Here is a 15,673-nt window from a genome sequence, read left to right as displayed (position 1 = left end):
GGCAAGTGGTTGGCGCGTCCAGAGCCGCCTGCTCGCCCCAGAGGCGCCCTGCATGCGTGCTCTGGCAGAGTGTGCCCCTTGATGCCCGCGCCCCGAGGCCCGGCCGCCGCGCCCCCGCCCGGCCCGCTAGAAGCCCACCGCGCAGAGCCGTGGATTTGACGCAGACCCCAAGCCCCTGGCCCCACATCTCTTCCTGGGTCAGGCAGGAAGTGTCCCTCTGCACGACCCCTGCTCCTGGAGGGCCTGGGAGGGTGGCTATCCCTTGGGGTCGCCGTTTCTGTGCCTGGGCACTGTCCCCACTGGCCCTCTGGCCCTCCTGACCACTGAAAGCAGAGAGGAGCGGTGGTATTCTGGTCCCTGTGGACTTGCGGGGCGGGGGCAGCAACCACAGCTGCAATGTCCACCAGCTTGGATGGCCCGTCTGTCTGTTAACGGCAGGCTGAGGGGCACCCCCGGAGCCTCAGACCTGCCTGCTCCAAAAGGTCCTGCCGTCTGCCGCATGAAGACAGACAAATGCTTGGTGTGAAAGATCTTTGATGGAAAATAACTTCAATACACGAGTGTGCACTAGCGATAAGAGGAAGAATATGTGTGCTGTTTCAAGCCACCGGAATTTAAACATGAAAAAGAAACATGAAGCAGAGGAAGTCAGTGAAAGTGGCTCCCCTCCCACAAGCGGCAGCACTGGTCTGTCATAGCAGAGCCCTCCCAGGCTTCAGGACATTGGACCGATGGATGAGGATCTCCTCTGGCAGCAGGTGGGGTGTCTCCTCGCAGCTCTGGGCTTTGTGGCCACAGCTGTTTCCTGGCAGTTTTCCAGGGGTCTTCCAGGAAGAACCCCCCTCCAGGGACATGAGGCCTGAGGGGAGGGGTGGGGCAGGGGAGGGGTGGGGCAGGCGACTGTCTTAATTTGTAAGACAGCTCCAGTGCTGTCTAGGAACTGGACTCTTCTCCACTCAGGCTGGCCAGCAGGTGTGGCATCCGAAGGTCAGTGCAAGTGCTGTGCAACCCCAGGGGCCTAAGGGTTAAGTCTCAGCACTACCACCGAGTTGTCCTGTCTCCCCTCTGCTCTCCTCGGCAGTGTACCTCAGTAGATCCGCCTGTTCTGCTGTCTCTGGTGGATCCTCTCACCCCCTGCACCTCTGGTCTACATCCCAGTTTTTTTTTTTTAACATTTAAAAATTTTCATTTATAAATCTATTTACATTATTGTTCCCCTACATCTCAGTTCTTACATGCAGAAATAAATAAACCTTTCAAAAAACATTTCACCATAGCACTGCTGAGATGGTTTCCCAGAAGCCATCTGCACAATTTCCCCCTCAAATAGGAAATCATTTCCCTCTAAATGCACAGCATCATGGTGTTGGGATTGACACTGATTAATAAGCATCTGAAACTTGAAAAAACAATTACCATTTCCCCCTAAAATGGTAATTGTATGCACACAATTACAATTGATCAAGTGCATACAATTGATCAAGTAAGTGACACTGTCACTGGAGTGTGGAGAGCCTGCACGCTCATGCTTGCCTGGATTCCATGTAATTTTGCCTGATGAACGTTGGCCTGTTCCATGCCTTTCTAATAGCAACTTTGGTGGGACAGGACTCACATGCCCTAAGAAGTGTACTGTAGGGTTGTGTCAGTCACCAAAAGTTGTTCCAGCATGCATGGAAAAGAAGAAAACGTGGCATTTGCTTTTATCCTTATGTGGGGTCCTTTGTATCCGTGAGAATTATTCAGTATCTCTCCACGGGGGTGGGGCTGGCAGCTTTCTCTGTAAAGGTTGATAGTGAACATTTTCAAAGGATCTCATTGCAGTGTACAAATAAGTAAGCACATCTATGTGCCAATAAAACTTTATTTACAAAAACAGGCGGTGGGTTTCATGTAGTCGGCCCAGATTCCTAACTGATGTATTGGATTTTATGGCTACTGATCTCATGTTTAAAGCATTCATCTTTACTGTTTCTCTGTGTGTGTAAACATATTGTACTTAATTTTACTATCATTATGAAACAATATATACTGATTCTGGACCTAAAAGATGAATATATTCAGTTATCATCATCTGCAAATGTGAATCTCTGCTTAGGAGATGCAGGAAAATCAACTGCATTTTTTCAGTAAAGTAGTCAAGCACAAAGTTGAGATATTTCCAGTATAAACCAGATATAGCCATTTAGAAAGTACAGTGGAAAAAAGACATCATGGAAAAAAATCTCACTCATAGTAACAACCAAAAATAGCTAAGAATTAAAGGAAATGTGCAGATATGAAATGTCCAGAACAGACAAATCTACAGAGACAGAAGATCTGTGGTTGTCAGGAGCTGGGGAGGGGAGTGGCTGCTGATGGGGGTCAATATTCTTTTAGGGGTGACAAAATGTTCTAGAATTTGATGGCAATGACTACAGCTCTGTGACTACTTCCCACTAAATTGTGCAATTTTATTTATTTATTTTAAAAGATTTATGTATGCAAACAAGATCTGGGGTATAGGCCAGAGGTGCAGAGAAGGTGAGTGGATTCACCAGAGACAGAGTGAGGAGCAAAACAGGTGGATCCACTGAAATCCACTGCTGAGGGGAGCAGCAGGGAGACAGGAGAGGTCTGCTGTGGGTCACCTCCTTGGCTGGGATCGAACTCTCGCTGAAGCCCTGCAGCTAGCTTCCCAGTGTTGTGTTTTAACCTGTTGCACCATTAGGGAGGGCCCCAAAAATATCTTTTATCTTGATTTTTATTTTGCTCTCCCCCCCCACCCCAGACTTGTTTCTCTTTCCTGGGTGTCCCTTGTGGTGCAGGTGTTAAGTCTTAGCACTATCAGGCTCTAGCTGGCCACTGCAGCCTGAGTGTGGTACCAGGCCTGGGTGCTGACCCACATGGTGCAGCAGACCTCTCCTGTCTCCCCACTGCTCCCCTCAGCACTGTGTTTCAGTTCATTTGCCTGTTCTGCTCCCCACTGTGTCTCTGGTGAATCCTCTCACTTCACACCCCCACTTCACACCTCAGGCTTTTACCCCAGTTCTTGTCCTTGTGTGCATAAATAAATCTTAAAAAAAATAAAAATAGGGCCCTCCCTGTTGGCGCAACAGGTTAAAGCGCAGCACGATGAAGCTGTCTGCAGCCACTGCAGCATGAGTTCCATCTCCAGCCCCGGAGCTGACCCACCTGGCGTAGCAGACCTCTCCTAACCCACCTCCTGCTTCCCTCAGCAGTATTATTCAGTGGGTCTGTCTGTTCTCACCATGCTGTCTGGTGAATCCCCTCACCCCCTGTACCTCTGGCCTGTACCCCAGTTCTTGTATGCAGAAATAAATAAATCTTAAAAAATATAAAAAGTGTTTCCTGTGGTTGCTGTAACAAATGAGCACTGTCCTGGTGGCATAAGTAATCCAAGTTTATCGCCTCATGCTTTGGAGGTGAGGTGTCCCATTGTCTCATGGGCTCAGCCCAGGTGCGCACAGGTTTTGAGTTTCTGGAAGCCCTCGTCCCGGCCTTGCACCTCACTTCATCCTCACGGCCAGTGCAGGGTCGTCTTCCCGTGGCTGTCTTCCTCTGGCCCTCCTCCCAAGAGAGAATGTTAGGCTCCTGGGAATCCAGAGTCCTCCCCATTTCAGGATCCTTAATTTAGTGTTCTCTACAAAATCTCTTTATCGAATAAGACAGCATGTCTGTGGGCCCCAGGGCCAGGATGGAGCTGGGACTAAACAACTTGGGTGGCTCATAAACCCCATAAGCTCCCACTTTTCAAACTGGTCCTGAAAGTCTCTGTAGTGCATTTGCCAACAATGGCTTCTTGAGCGTGTGTCCAGGTCAGGCAGAACTCACTTTGAAGAAAAACCCCTCCGTGTGCACAGAGCCAGCACGCCCTCTAGGGGCAGGAAGACACAGAGGCTGAGGCCCGGAGGCTGCCCAGCTGGGGGCTCAGCTTTGTACCTGGAACACAGGCCAAGAGCTCTTTTGCAAAAGGCCACATTCTGTTGGTCCTGGAACCATTAAATTTTACATGAAAAGGTCTCAGAGTAAGGATCCATCACATTTTCCACACAAGAAACGATGAAGTTTTCCATTAAGCTAATGGCGTGTTTGAAAGCCAGTCAGTGACGGTGGGAGTAGAAAAATTGCTGAATCTATTATGCATTCCTGTCAAAGGTTTTCTGGAAACTTTTATACAGAAAAAGGCAACGAGTAAAGTCATGCTGACAAGCGCAGGAAGTAACCGTCACGATGGATGTGGGGGGTCACAAGGGCGTCTTCTGGACACCGTGGCTTCCCTGCTGTGGTGGCCTGCAAGGTGGCCCCAAGGCCCCGCCGTCACCCTGCTGCACTCTAACCCCAGCTACACCTTGTGCATTTGGCTCTCTGTTCAGGGTGCTTTGCTGGGCCACAGAACATCAGGACATCTAAGATTCTCTCACTTCTTGGTGACAGTGGTGGGGACATATCCAGAGGTCAGAAAACCAGAAATGACGACCAATGTGAGTGGGCATAATGTTGGCACAGTTTATTCTGGTGTTTGTGCGGAGACACATACAGGTGCAGAGGGGTTCTGGGGTGGGGACCCACCCTGCCCCAGCAGTGCCTGACTGTCCCCAACCAGGCCAGGTTGGAGGAATGGCGGGGACCATGGGTGCCAGAGGGTCATGGCCCGGTATTATAAAAAGAGCTACATTTGATCAGACGGCTCTCTGTAGTCCTTGGGGTCCATCTCCCCATGGGGTGGGGTGGCTGGACCCAAGGGCTCCAGAGGACCCAAGCCGAGGTCACACTCATCGCGTTTGCTCAATGTCAGGCAGTCAGAGCATCCCGACGCGGCGGCACTCAGTGCTGCAGGAGGCTGGGGACGCGCCGGCCTAGGCGGTGGCCATTGCCCCGTCAGAAAGGCCACAGATGATGCTAGAGCAGGGCAATGGAGGGCAGGGGCCTGGGAGCCCTGCTCACACCACTTGAGGCCTGTGGGGACGCGCTCTGGGATTTTGGCCTCCAGCCCCTGGGAGGCACCTGTCCGACTTCCTCTGAGAGTTAACGGGCATCTGGAGAGAAGCTAAGTCCAGTAACCTTTAGGTGAAGGCAAAGCTGCCCAGCCCTGAGAGGGGAGCTCTGTGGGAGAGCTGACCTGTGTCATCACTACAGAAAGGGGGGTCTTTTCTTGGGGTGGGGATTGGCTCACCTTGTATACGTAAAAAAAAATGTTTCTTTAATATCTCAAAGCAGTTGTACATGAAACTATAAAAATCTATAAGATTAAATCTTTTGTATGTAAAAACCTGGGTCCAGGATGCTGCACAGACAGGCCAAAAACATCTTAGAGGAACTGAGACAGCAGAACTGGGTTTAGGAAGATGCGAGGGAGGGGACAGCGTGGGGTGGGAATCGTACCTCTCAGGAGAGAGGCTGGCCTGGAGGACCCGGCCCCAGGCCTGGCAGAGTCAGCACTCAGTGCTGGGGGCCCTTGCTGCAGGGGCGCGGCCAGGTGGGGGCAAAGCAAATGGTGTAAACACAAAGCAGGTTTTCCCTGTGGAGGCCAATACAGAATTGCAGTTTGAGCTCATCATCTCCCCCCTCCCCTCTAGGCGCGGGGCTCACAGCAGGCCTGGGGCCGCTTGGGGAGCATCTCAGCAGCAAGATGCGGAGTTCGCCAGGTGCTTTGACAGAAGAGCAGGCCCGGGCTGGGTGTCGCTGGCTGCTGTGGCAACATGGTGAGGGGCTCTCAGTGGCACATCCGTGAGGTCATTTCTTTCTGTTGAGAGGAAGCAGGACATCAGCATCAACAAGGAGGGTGATCGACATCACCCCATGTAAAGTGGGGTGTGATGTTCACATGACTGTGACCCAGACAAGCAATGTTTCAGCTTTGGGGGGTTCAAGTCTGCCCTCAGGTGAAAACCCCAGATTGTGTCTTTGCCAATAAGCCTTTATTTACAAACCAGGTGGGCAGCCTGATCCCACTTTGTACACTTGCTCAGATGCCAGAGGAAACTTCTGGGAAGTCTTCTGGAAATAGAGGTGAGGACCCAAAACATCACCTTTAGACCTAAGTTTGGATACCTGTCCTCAATGGATGAGTAATAAATACAAGAAAACTGAGGCAGGAAGGTACTCACAGCGATGGCAGAAAACATGATTACACGGCAAATTTTAGCATTTTATAAAGAACACATCGAGATTTGTGTACAATGAGCATATTGGAAGGAATGCCCCACCCCTACAGGGAGTGGGGTGACCCCCTTGGTCTCAGGGGCATGTAGGCCCAGATTCAGAGGCCTCTCCTTTTTGGTGGGGTTCAGGGTACTCACACTGGGGGTAGAGTCCTGCCTACCAGCAGGCGTAGTGAGCAAAAGGAACCAAAAGCGACCCTAGTGGGTGGGTTCTGAGTGCCAGGCCCTGGAAACCAGGCACTGCTGCACTCGGGCTGCGCCAGGGCCACCCCCTGACACATCAGGGCCAAATCTGAAGAACGGCAGTCTGCTCCACTGCCAAGTCCGAACTGCAGAGCCGCGGGGCAGGCCGCAGCCTGGGCCCTGGCACCGCCCGCCCTCACCAGTGGCTCCAGCTCCTTGGTGTCGATGAGGCCGAACTCCTTGACGAAGTAGAAGAAGTGCTTATAGCAGGTGTTGACGTGGGCCTCAGAGCCCATCTGGGCGATGCGGTCAAAGTGGTGGATGTAGACGTGCACGAACACCCGGAACAGCCGCGACAGGATCTTCCTCACCACCTGCAGGAAGTTCTTGGGGAACGGCGTGCCTGGAGGGAGGCCAGGCCAGTCAGGGCTGCGGCCGACACCCCCGGGCTCTGCGCCCGCCCAGCCCACAGTCCCGGGGGTGCTCGTCGGGCCTGGTGGTGGCGTGTCAGAGGCCACGAGCCTTGCTCATTGTGGCACCTGGCCTGGGCCCAGCAAGGAGCACCCCTCTTCTTGCCGGGCCGACCCTCCGGGCAAGGCCATGCCCCGGGCAGGCCCCCAGGGCCTGCTCCCGTGGGCCCTCTGGCCCTCAGACCTCAGCGTACCGCATACTTCGCTTGGGCTTACGTTTCTTCAGCGAGTGACACAACCCACAAACTGATCTTTTGGGGTTCGGCAGCTTTCGCTGACTGTCCCTCTCCCCACTGAGTGTCGCACAGCGTGGCTGGCCCGGGATGTGCACCTCCAACTGTAGCGGGCTTATCTCCTGTTACTAAATTTAATATTTTTTATTTCATTTTCGCACTGTGCTAAAAGACACGGGGCCATGAGAGCCACCCTCTCGCAGTGCCAGGCCCCTTCGCTCGTGGGCCTGCCCGCTCTCTCCAGGCCCACTGGGCCCTCAGCTTCTCTGCACGCCCCTGGGCCAGGGGCAGGGCTGCAGGTTTGCCCCGTCCAGCCAGGCTCCCTGGTGGGGCCCAGGCCTGGATGGAGAGGGACCTCCACGCTCGTGGCCCAGCGGGGCGCACCAGAGTCAGTGGTGCAGGCACCGCACTGAGATGGCCGAGCAGCCCGAAGATGCTGCTCCCTCCTCGTTCCGCCCACTTTAGTATTTCTGCCCGTGAGTGTTTTGGTGAGATAGGCGAGTGGGTCCCCAGGCTCCTGGGGACTGATCCTGTGAAAGGTTCACTCGCATCACTGAGATCTCACTGACAGGAGAAAAAAAGTGGAAGGCATCTCTCCTTCCTGGAGAGACGACCTGAGCCAGTGCTGCGCTGGGAAGTGCAGAGAGCCACATCGCCACAGGCGCCTTGAGGGTGGGGCTCTCCAAGCACTGAGGGCCTGGATGGTGGTCAGGCACCCTGTTCCAGGGGCCCCAGGCTTGAAGCTGAAGCCCCTCAGCTCTCCTCTGGGGTGGGCTGCTGGAGGACAGATTTAGAGCAGCTCAGCCTAGGAGACCGGCTTAGGAATTGCATCTTCCAGGCCTTCACTATCCACAGCTGTAGCGATACTGCCACACCGGGAGTGCCAACCCAGCCCTGACTGCTTCTGTAGAGAAAAATTTTATTGAATGTTTTATTTATTTTGCAGAGAAGAACTATACAGGCCAGAAGTGCAGGGGGTGAAAGTATTCGTCAGAGAGTGAGGAGCAGAACAGGCAGATCTATTGAAAGCCACTGCTCAGCGGAGCACAGGCCTGGGGCCTTGGGGCCACGTTGGCTGTCCAGGTGTGACTGTCCCTGGGAAGGAAGCCGGAGTAAACCTGGCCTCTCCTATTCTGAGCTCAGCCACAAACCCAAGGAGCACCCGCAGGTTCTGGGAATCAAGGGCGGGGGTCCAGCAGCAGAGGCACACCCCGGGGGAAGACTTTCTTTCCGCCTGCCTGGCTGGGTGTGGAAACAGACTGGGGGGCCTTGAAAAATTTCGGGTGCCCATGGGGTTTCCAAACAGGGCTGGCAGGCATGGCCCAGGCCCGCACAGTCCCGCACGGGGATGGCAGAGCAGAGCCCAGGGTCGGCAGCCTGCGGAGCTCTGCGGTCTGGTTCAGACCCTGCTGGTGGCTCCCGCCTGCCCTAACTCACCGACGCTGGTGGGGAAGATGTCCTCGTTGTTGATCTGCACCTCGATCCAGTCCATGAGCAGGTCCATGTAGCGCGGGGCAGACAGGGCCGTGGGCTTTCGGAAGCGGTGCTCGTCCTGCCAGCGGTACTCGTACTTGGGGCCGCCTGACATGATGGGGCAGGACTGCTCGGTGCAGCCGTCGCTGATGGTGCCGTAGATGAGGTTGACGCGGTTGAAGAAGTCCACCACGTGCACGGCCACCCAGTCGTTGAGCTCCTCCCCGGCGGGCAGCTGCACGGCCAGTTTCAGGTCCAGCCCCGCGTTCAGCGAGGCCTGTGCCTTTTTGTGCAGCTCAAAGCGCTGGGTGCCCGGCTCGAACTTGCGCTTGGGGCGGAAGGTCTTGTCCTTGTTGAAGACTTGCTTCAGGAAGGGGTTGGACATGGTGCGGCCTGCCCCCCACGTGCCCCTGCGGAGCCGCAGGAGTCCCCGAGGACGCAGGAGTCAGGGCCACCGGGACGTCGCGGCCCGACGGCTCCCGAGCACTGGGAATACAGAGCGAGGTGAGCGTGAGCTTTCTGGAAGCATGAGCAGGCCAGCAGGCTTCCCAGGGCGGGTGGCTTAAGGAGTCTGAGCCAAAGGAGCTGGCTCCTCCGTGGCCAGCTCTGCCCCGCGGCTCACCCGGCCGCCTCCCAACAGAAGTTGATGAGGCGCGTCCTGGACAGCCAGAAGGTGTGACGCCTGCCTCAGAGGGCCCTGTCACCGGGGGAGGGCGCTCGGGAACACGCTCAGGGTGAGGGGCTACAGAGAGCTGCCACTCCCTGCACCCAAGAACTGGGCCTCATTTGGAAAACGGGTCTTTGCAGATGTGATCGAGTGAAGGCTCTTGGGGGTGCTCGTCCTGTATTTCCTGGGTGGGCCCTTAACCACCCAGCGAGGAACAGACACCCTGGTAGAAGACACAGACAAGCCGAGGGACCAAAGAAGGCTGATGCTACCAGTCCAGGAGACCCCAAAGAGCACCCTAGGGGCCCAGGAGGAGCCGCCTGGCTTTGGTCCTCTGGCTGCCAGGGCTGGGCAGGGTGAGGCTGTGCTTTCCCCTACGTGTCTTGTCTGCAGGAAACCTCAAGCACTAGGCTTGGCCCCCCTCAAATGCAGTGTGACCTCATTTTCCCATCCTGATGCAAGGATAAAAGACCCTCCTTCCAAAGGGGGTGTGTGCACTGCGTGGGGGCAGCATCCACGCCGGCAGGCCATTAAGAGAAGCCTTGTCTGGGCCTAGCAGAGAATGGCTGCCTTGTCCTCCCACCTGCTCCTCTGGGCTCCGCCTCTTCCTCTGTTATGGGGGACGGTTCTCCGAGAAGCAGCGAGGGGAGCGGAGCCCTTTCAGGAGGAAGTAGGAGCAGACGGCCATGAGTGCCCCGACCCGGCACCATGACAGGAACCCACGTCTAATAAATGACCGTCTGGGTTTGACATAACCTCTGCGTCCCTCCCCCAACCCCCACGGCCCTCCCCCATCCCCCGCAAATATTTTTGCTTAAATTGCTGGAATTCACTGGCTTGACTTTTGACTAGAGGGTCTTGCCTGGAGCCCACCCCACAGACCTAACCCGGGTGTGAGTCTCTCGTGCTGCTATACCAGCAGTCTAGTGGCTAAAATAGTCTAGCTGTATTATTGGGAGTCCAGAGGCTCAAGTCTGACATGGTCTCAGGGCTGGCGCTCTGGGCTGGAGGGAGCACAGCTCCCACCTTTTCCAGCATATAGGAGCTCAGGGCCATAACCATTCTGACCATGGCTTCCCCGTCACATCACAGGGCCTGGTGTGCCCTCCGCCCCCCAAGAATGGCTCACCCTGTGCCACACCCAAGAGAAGTTTAGCCATAAGGAAGCAGAACACATGCTCCGGGTGTGGCGGGGTGGGGCTGCGAGGGCCCTGTGCAGCCCTGCGGTGGCTGTGTGGACACAGTGGCCATCTGGCCTGGCACTGCTCTCAGGGCCTCAGGTGACACAGCTCTGGCACTATGCGGAGGCGAGGACACTGGCGTCGCCAGAGCAGAGTGCCATCACTTCCTGCCCTAGAGCTGATCACGGGGTCCTGGCTTATGTCAATGCTTCCTGTCACCTCAGTCGACATCCTGCGCCATTTACGGTGCGAAGTTCACAGATGCGAAGTTCCGGGCCCCAGGCCGTGTCTCCCCCTGAGCACTGCCGGTGCGGGGCTGGGTCACTTGGGGGCTGAGCAGCGTCCCCACTCCATGCCAGGAACACCCCAGTCATGACAACCCAGTAGGTGCGCCATGGAAACCCCAGGCTCGCTGGCCTGATGGCAAGTTCACCGGTGGTTTCCACGTCCCACCTTACTCCGAGGCCCAGATGCGTGGCTTCCTTCAAGCCAAGCCACAGCCGCTGGGGATCACAGTACCGAGGAGACACAGGAGTATCTACACTGCCTTCTGTTTACCTTACCACCACCACTCTCTGGTGGTGGTTTTGGGACTTTAACCTCCAAGAAAGTCACCTGAAGTGACAACCCTTCAGGGACAAGAAGATGGCCCCTCCAGGCAGCTGACCATCTTGTCTGCACCCCTGTGGCCCCTGGGCCAGACTGGTTCTAGAAGGTGTGGCGGGGTTCTAGAAGGGTTTTGAACGGTTCAGCTGCCTCCTTATCTCAGAGAGTGGGAGGACACACACAGTTTAAATGGAAGTAAGGCTAGTTTCCGTCAGAAGCAAAGTTCTCTGTCAAGAACAAATACCTGTTCAGGCTGAGAGCAGCAGGAGGCCCCCGTGTCCTGGTGCTGCCTGTGGGTTCGTCCTTTGGGCTCCAAGGGCCGCCGGGAAGGAGGTGGGCAGGCTGCTCCTGGCTCCTGAAGATGAGATGTGTGTGGTGGTGCTTAGAAACTTCTCAACTGACAACAGGTGACAAATTCCCCTGCCCCACCACACACACCCTTCCTCCCACCCCACCCTCCCCTGAAACAAACAGAACATAGTTCCTCTCAGCAAGGGCCTGACTTGCATGACCTTCCCTGCTGGGGTGCAGCCCAGCTCCCGCCCCACTGCCGCCCCACTGCCACTTCCTTCCGGAGCCTCCACATCCTGCCGCTCAGAGTGGGGGGCTGGGGGGCACGCCCCAACCTCACGTGGACCCCCTGTGTTCCTGGTCGGTGTGCAAACTGCTCTGGCCCAGGGTCTGTCCTGCTAGAGGGGGCTGTGGAGCTGCCGCCCACTTGAAGATTCTTGTTTCTAGTGGTCTCGCCGCTCCCTGGGGAGGCTGCGGCCAGGGTGCGGTGTTCACGTGGAGGTGGCTCCGCCTGAGGTCTCTGCTGTTGTCTGCACTCACATCTCTGTTTTCTGGGCAAGGCTCTCTGACCTGCACGGTGGGAGAAGGGAGAAGCCAGCCAGGCTCGGCCCCAACAGGCGCTTTTACACTCCAGCTCTCCTGAGGAGCCTCTCAGTAAATTTGAGCCTTCTAGTAAACTGACAGCATACAGCACCATCACCTTGAATTCCACAACATTCTCATCACGCCCAACCGCCGTCACTTGCCACTCGCAAGCCCTGTAGTGGGTTCATTCATGTCCCCCCAAAATATATCAAGTCCTGGCCCCTGCTATCCGGGACTATGAGCTAACTGGTTTGGAAATGGGGTCTTTGCAGATGTGATTAGTTACAGTGGGGTCACCCTGGAGGCCGGTGGCCCTGATGCAGTGCCTGGTGTCCTTATAAGGACGGTGACTGGGACTAAAGCACACAGGGAAGTAGTTGAGTGACGAGAGAGACAGAGACGAGGTGACACAGCCACAGTCTGGGGATGTGAAGGCTGTGGCTAGCTCAGCAGGCAGCGAGGAGGAGCCGCTGGGGCCACCGAGGCTGGCACTGGACCTCGGAGCCCCCAGCCAACACTGGCACCCACATGACAAGACAGGCCCTGGCTGCTGTGAACCAACCAGCAGATAATTCTACATCCTAGCAAGGAACTCCCAGTGGGCTACTTCGGTCTCAGCTTACCTCAGAGAGGAGAGGTCACCAGTGGCTGCTATGGCTACTTGAGAAAACCCCCTTTCTGCTAAGGGTGACTCAGTCCAAACTTTCAGGGGATGCTGTGACATGTTTAACTGACACAAGAAATGTGCCTGGACCCCAGGCCTGCAGACACCCCCCTTGCTGTGCAGGAACACCCCGCTTCCTGTTACTACTGCATCCTCAGGGTGTGGACCTGACTGATCCCAGTGAAGAGGGGAGGGGAGACAGCCACTGTGGTCAGCCTGCTCCAGCACCCCATTCTTTCCAGGGTACTGTGAAGAGCAACCAGTTACTTTCGGTTTCAGCTGTGGGACTTACCAGGGATACTGCTCCAGGGGACACTGGGCTGTATCTGGAGACACTGGTGGTTACTATACTGGGGTGCTCTAGTACTGAGTGGGTGGGAGCCAGGGAACCTGCTCCATACCCTATAGCACCCAGAATATAGCACCGAGGGTATAGCACCCAGGGTATAGCACCCTCTAGTCCCTTCCCAGACCAGCCCCAAATATCTCCTGGGTTTCAGGAAGCACAGGAGTGAGTGTCTTTTTCCAAAATTGGTTTCTGAAGTCAGACTCCCTTTTCTGCTTAAGCAATCTGAACCTCAAAATTCCAGGAAATCAGAAACACCAGCTGGGGCATGTCTAAAACTTCTCTCAGTGAAAACCCAAGTTCCAAGTCAGCTGCCTGGGGAATTTTTGTGAAACCTCCATCTTGTGAAGCACTGGGGATGGGAGACGAGTTCCCGGAAGGGTGATTAAGGGCTGACATTCCAGACCTCAGCTTAGAGGCACTTTCACATGTGAAACTGAGAGCCTTAAATGTGCTGAGAATAGGGATCACTGAAAAAGTTCAAGAACTTTCCCCAAGCCTCTGGGGGACTAAAATAACCGCTTTGCTTTTGCTAAGCCAGAGAGTAAAAAACTTCTAAAATTTGGGTTGTGAGCTATTAGGGAGGTTTGTTATGGGAGAACAGTGCCTGGGTTTGTGAAAGATGCGGCCGATAGGCAGATTCCTTTAGGTTCAAACTGAAAGTAAACTATCCAGCTTCGAGACAAGAGGAACTGAAATGGTTACTACTGAGAAGACAGTCTGAGAGGGTTACGAGTGGAAAGGACATTCTGGAAAAGGTGGGCAGGGGGAAGACAGTACAAAGATCAGTGGGGGAGGAGTTGGTGAATTTGTGGGGCACAGTATTTTTAGGGCAAGGAAGCTTGATGAATATGTACTGTATTCATCCAACATCAAGAGTAACCCCTAAAGCCAATCATGAATTCTGGGTAATTCTGTGACTTCTGTGCCCACAGAAGTCATCCTTGTAACAAATGTGCAATCTGGTGGGGGACCCTGCTAGTGGGAAAGACGGGCAGTGGTGGGATGGGGCGTGGTGGGAATCCCCTGTCCCTTCCCTTAATTATGCTGTGAGTCTCAATTTGCTGTGAACAATAGACTGTGAGAAATACAATAGGCAACATGAATTCACCAATCACCATTCACCAAGCATTAGGCTAAATTCTTGGGGAGCCCATTTAAGAAATAACTAAACCCACAAACAGGAAGTGCAAAATGATGAAAGCAGGAATTGGAGATATATTTTGTGGAAAGAATCGACACCACAAAAGAGGCTAGAAGTATAACCTGTGCTGCATGTGTAAATTTCCAGTGTGTGGTATCTAGACTGAAAAGTAAAAAGGAAATAGGAACATTGATATTAACAGTATATTCTGCTTAACCCAAAGCTGCCGCCCGAGAGAACTTCAAAGGCTAATGAATCTAAGTAGAAAACGCTGAAGAGATACTCTGCCTTTAAAAGAACAAGATACTAAGTCTTCCCGGCACATCCTGGCTTGGACCAGCCACATTTTAAGGGTGGCTGGTGTCACTCACTCTGAGTGGGCAGACAGACTGGTGTTTGAGGTTTGTGGGATCTGAACCTGGGGAGGGGTGAATAAATAAAGGGGTGGGGAGGGCAGAAACAGGGCGTAGGCAGGGGCAACTGGCTGTTCTCGCTCCTGCTCTATTGGTTCTAGCGACAGACCCCAACAGGTGACCACGACCATCAGGGGAACCAGTTCACTCAGTCCTTAGGAGCTCAACTGTGGAGGGACAATGGGGCACAGGAGAGACGGCAGCGCCCACACCTGGTGTTTGGCAGAGGCGGTACCTCTGGCACTGCTCAGTGCTGAGTCTGCAAAATGGGCTAACAGCGCTGCTGAGCTTTGCGTGGAGCTGGGGCATGTGTAACCGAGGCCCATCTGAACCGACAGCGCAGGCAGCCCGAGCATGCCAGGTGAGGTGTGAAATATGCAAAACTGCCAAAAACTGTGAGCCAAAAGTTACCCAGTGATAGGCTTAGTGCTTTAGTGTCTGTTCATCAGATCGCCCTATCTAACCACAACAAACAGGGCAGGCTTCGGGAAGTACCTGCGCACAAAGACCAGAAGGAGCTGGCCCCCAAACCAGCAGCGGCCTCAGGATGCCCGAGCCCCTGGTGCTCTGCGCCTTTCCGCTTCCAGCCTCCCCCTGCCCTCTGCAATGACATTTTACGAAGACGAGGCTGCTCAACTCAAGCAAGCCCCACAGCTCGCCAGCGCGGAGCCGCGGCCAACAGGCGCTGCCCACGTCCCGGCGCTTGGCGCCCAGTGCTCGCCCGGCCGCTCTGCTCCGACTGGGGGGCACAGAGGGAGGCGGGCCCCTTAAGAGCCCCATTCCACGTGGGCTGGGGGCACGGAAATCCTTCGGGCTTATCACCGCGGCCAGGAGGTGGGGCTGACTCAAAGGGCATGTTTTCCGCGCAGAGAATCACGTTGTGGCGCCCCGATGTGTGAGGGACAGTTAGCAAGTGGCTTTCGATACGAAGGTGCCCATTCTGCATTCTCGCCTCAAAGCCACACCCCTCGAACTTTTATGGGGAGACGGGCCCCAAATTACGTGGGTCCCATGTGGATGACATCGGGTCTATATTTTTAATACACAAAATTTTAAAAATTTGCCTTAGAACATGGGTCCACATTTCATGACGTTTCCCAAAGGGACGTTCGTACCCACGAACTCCACGGAGGGCCCCCAGGCTTCCGTGACACCCGCTCGCCCTGACAGACCCGCCCGCTTCCTCCCGCGGAGGGGCGCGCCCCGGCCCCCGAGTCCGTCCCGGCCTGCCCGTGCCCAGCGTCGCGCCTGCG

The 15,673-nt window shown here is 55.0% G+C and overlaps 1 protein-coding gene across 2 annotated transcripts; it reads right to left on the bottom strand.

Moving 5' to 3' along the window:
* Positions 1–4,485: 4,485 nt before the first annotated feature.
* On the bottom strand, positions 4,486–15,599 carry MOB3A (MOB kinase activator 3A). 2 transcript variants are annotated; one of them, XM_012729881.1, is made up of 5 exons: positions 11,604–15,599; positions 11,222–11,332; positions 8,488–9,009; positions 6,548–6,750; positions 4,486–5,746 (listed from the first exon to the last, which is right to left on the bottom strand). In XM_012729881.1, exons 3-5 carry the CDS (start codon positions 8,906–8,908, stop codon positions 5,717–5,719), a joined length of 654 nt encoding a protein of 217 aa, XP_012585335.1. In that variant the 5' UTR covers positions 8,909–9,009; positions 11,222–11,332; positions 11,604–15,599; the 3' UTR covers positions 4,486–5,716. The 2 variants fall into 2 exon arrangements, with proteins under 2 accessions (XP_012585335.1, XP_004689441.1); XM_004689384.2 differs by lacking the exon at positions 11,604–15,599 and having other exon boundaries at positions 11,222–11,410.
* Positions 15,600–15,673: the final 74 nt, after the last annotated feature.

This window comes from Condylura cristata, unplaced genomic scaffold, assembly GCF_000260355.1.
Source record: "Condylura cristata isolate star-nosed mole 26May11 unplaced genomic scaffold, ConCri1.0 scaffold00025, whole genome shotgun sequence".
Classification (NCBI taxonomy): Eukaryota; Metazoa; Chordata; class Mammalia; order Eulipotyphla; family Talpidae; genus Condylura; species Condylura cristata.
The sequence above is the reverse complement of the archived record's forward strand: the minus strand, read 5'-3'. Positions and strand labels throughout refer to the sequence as shown.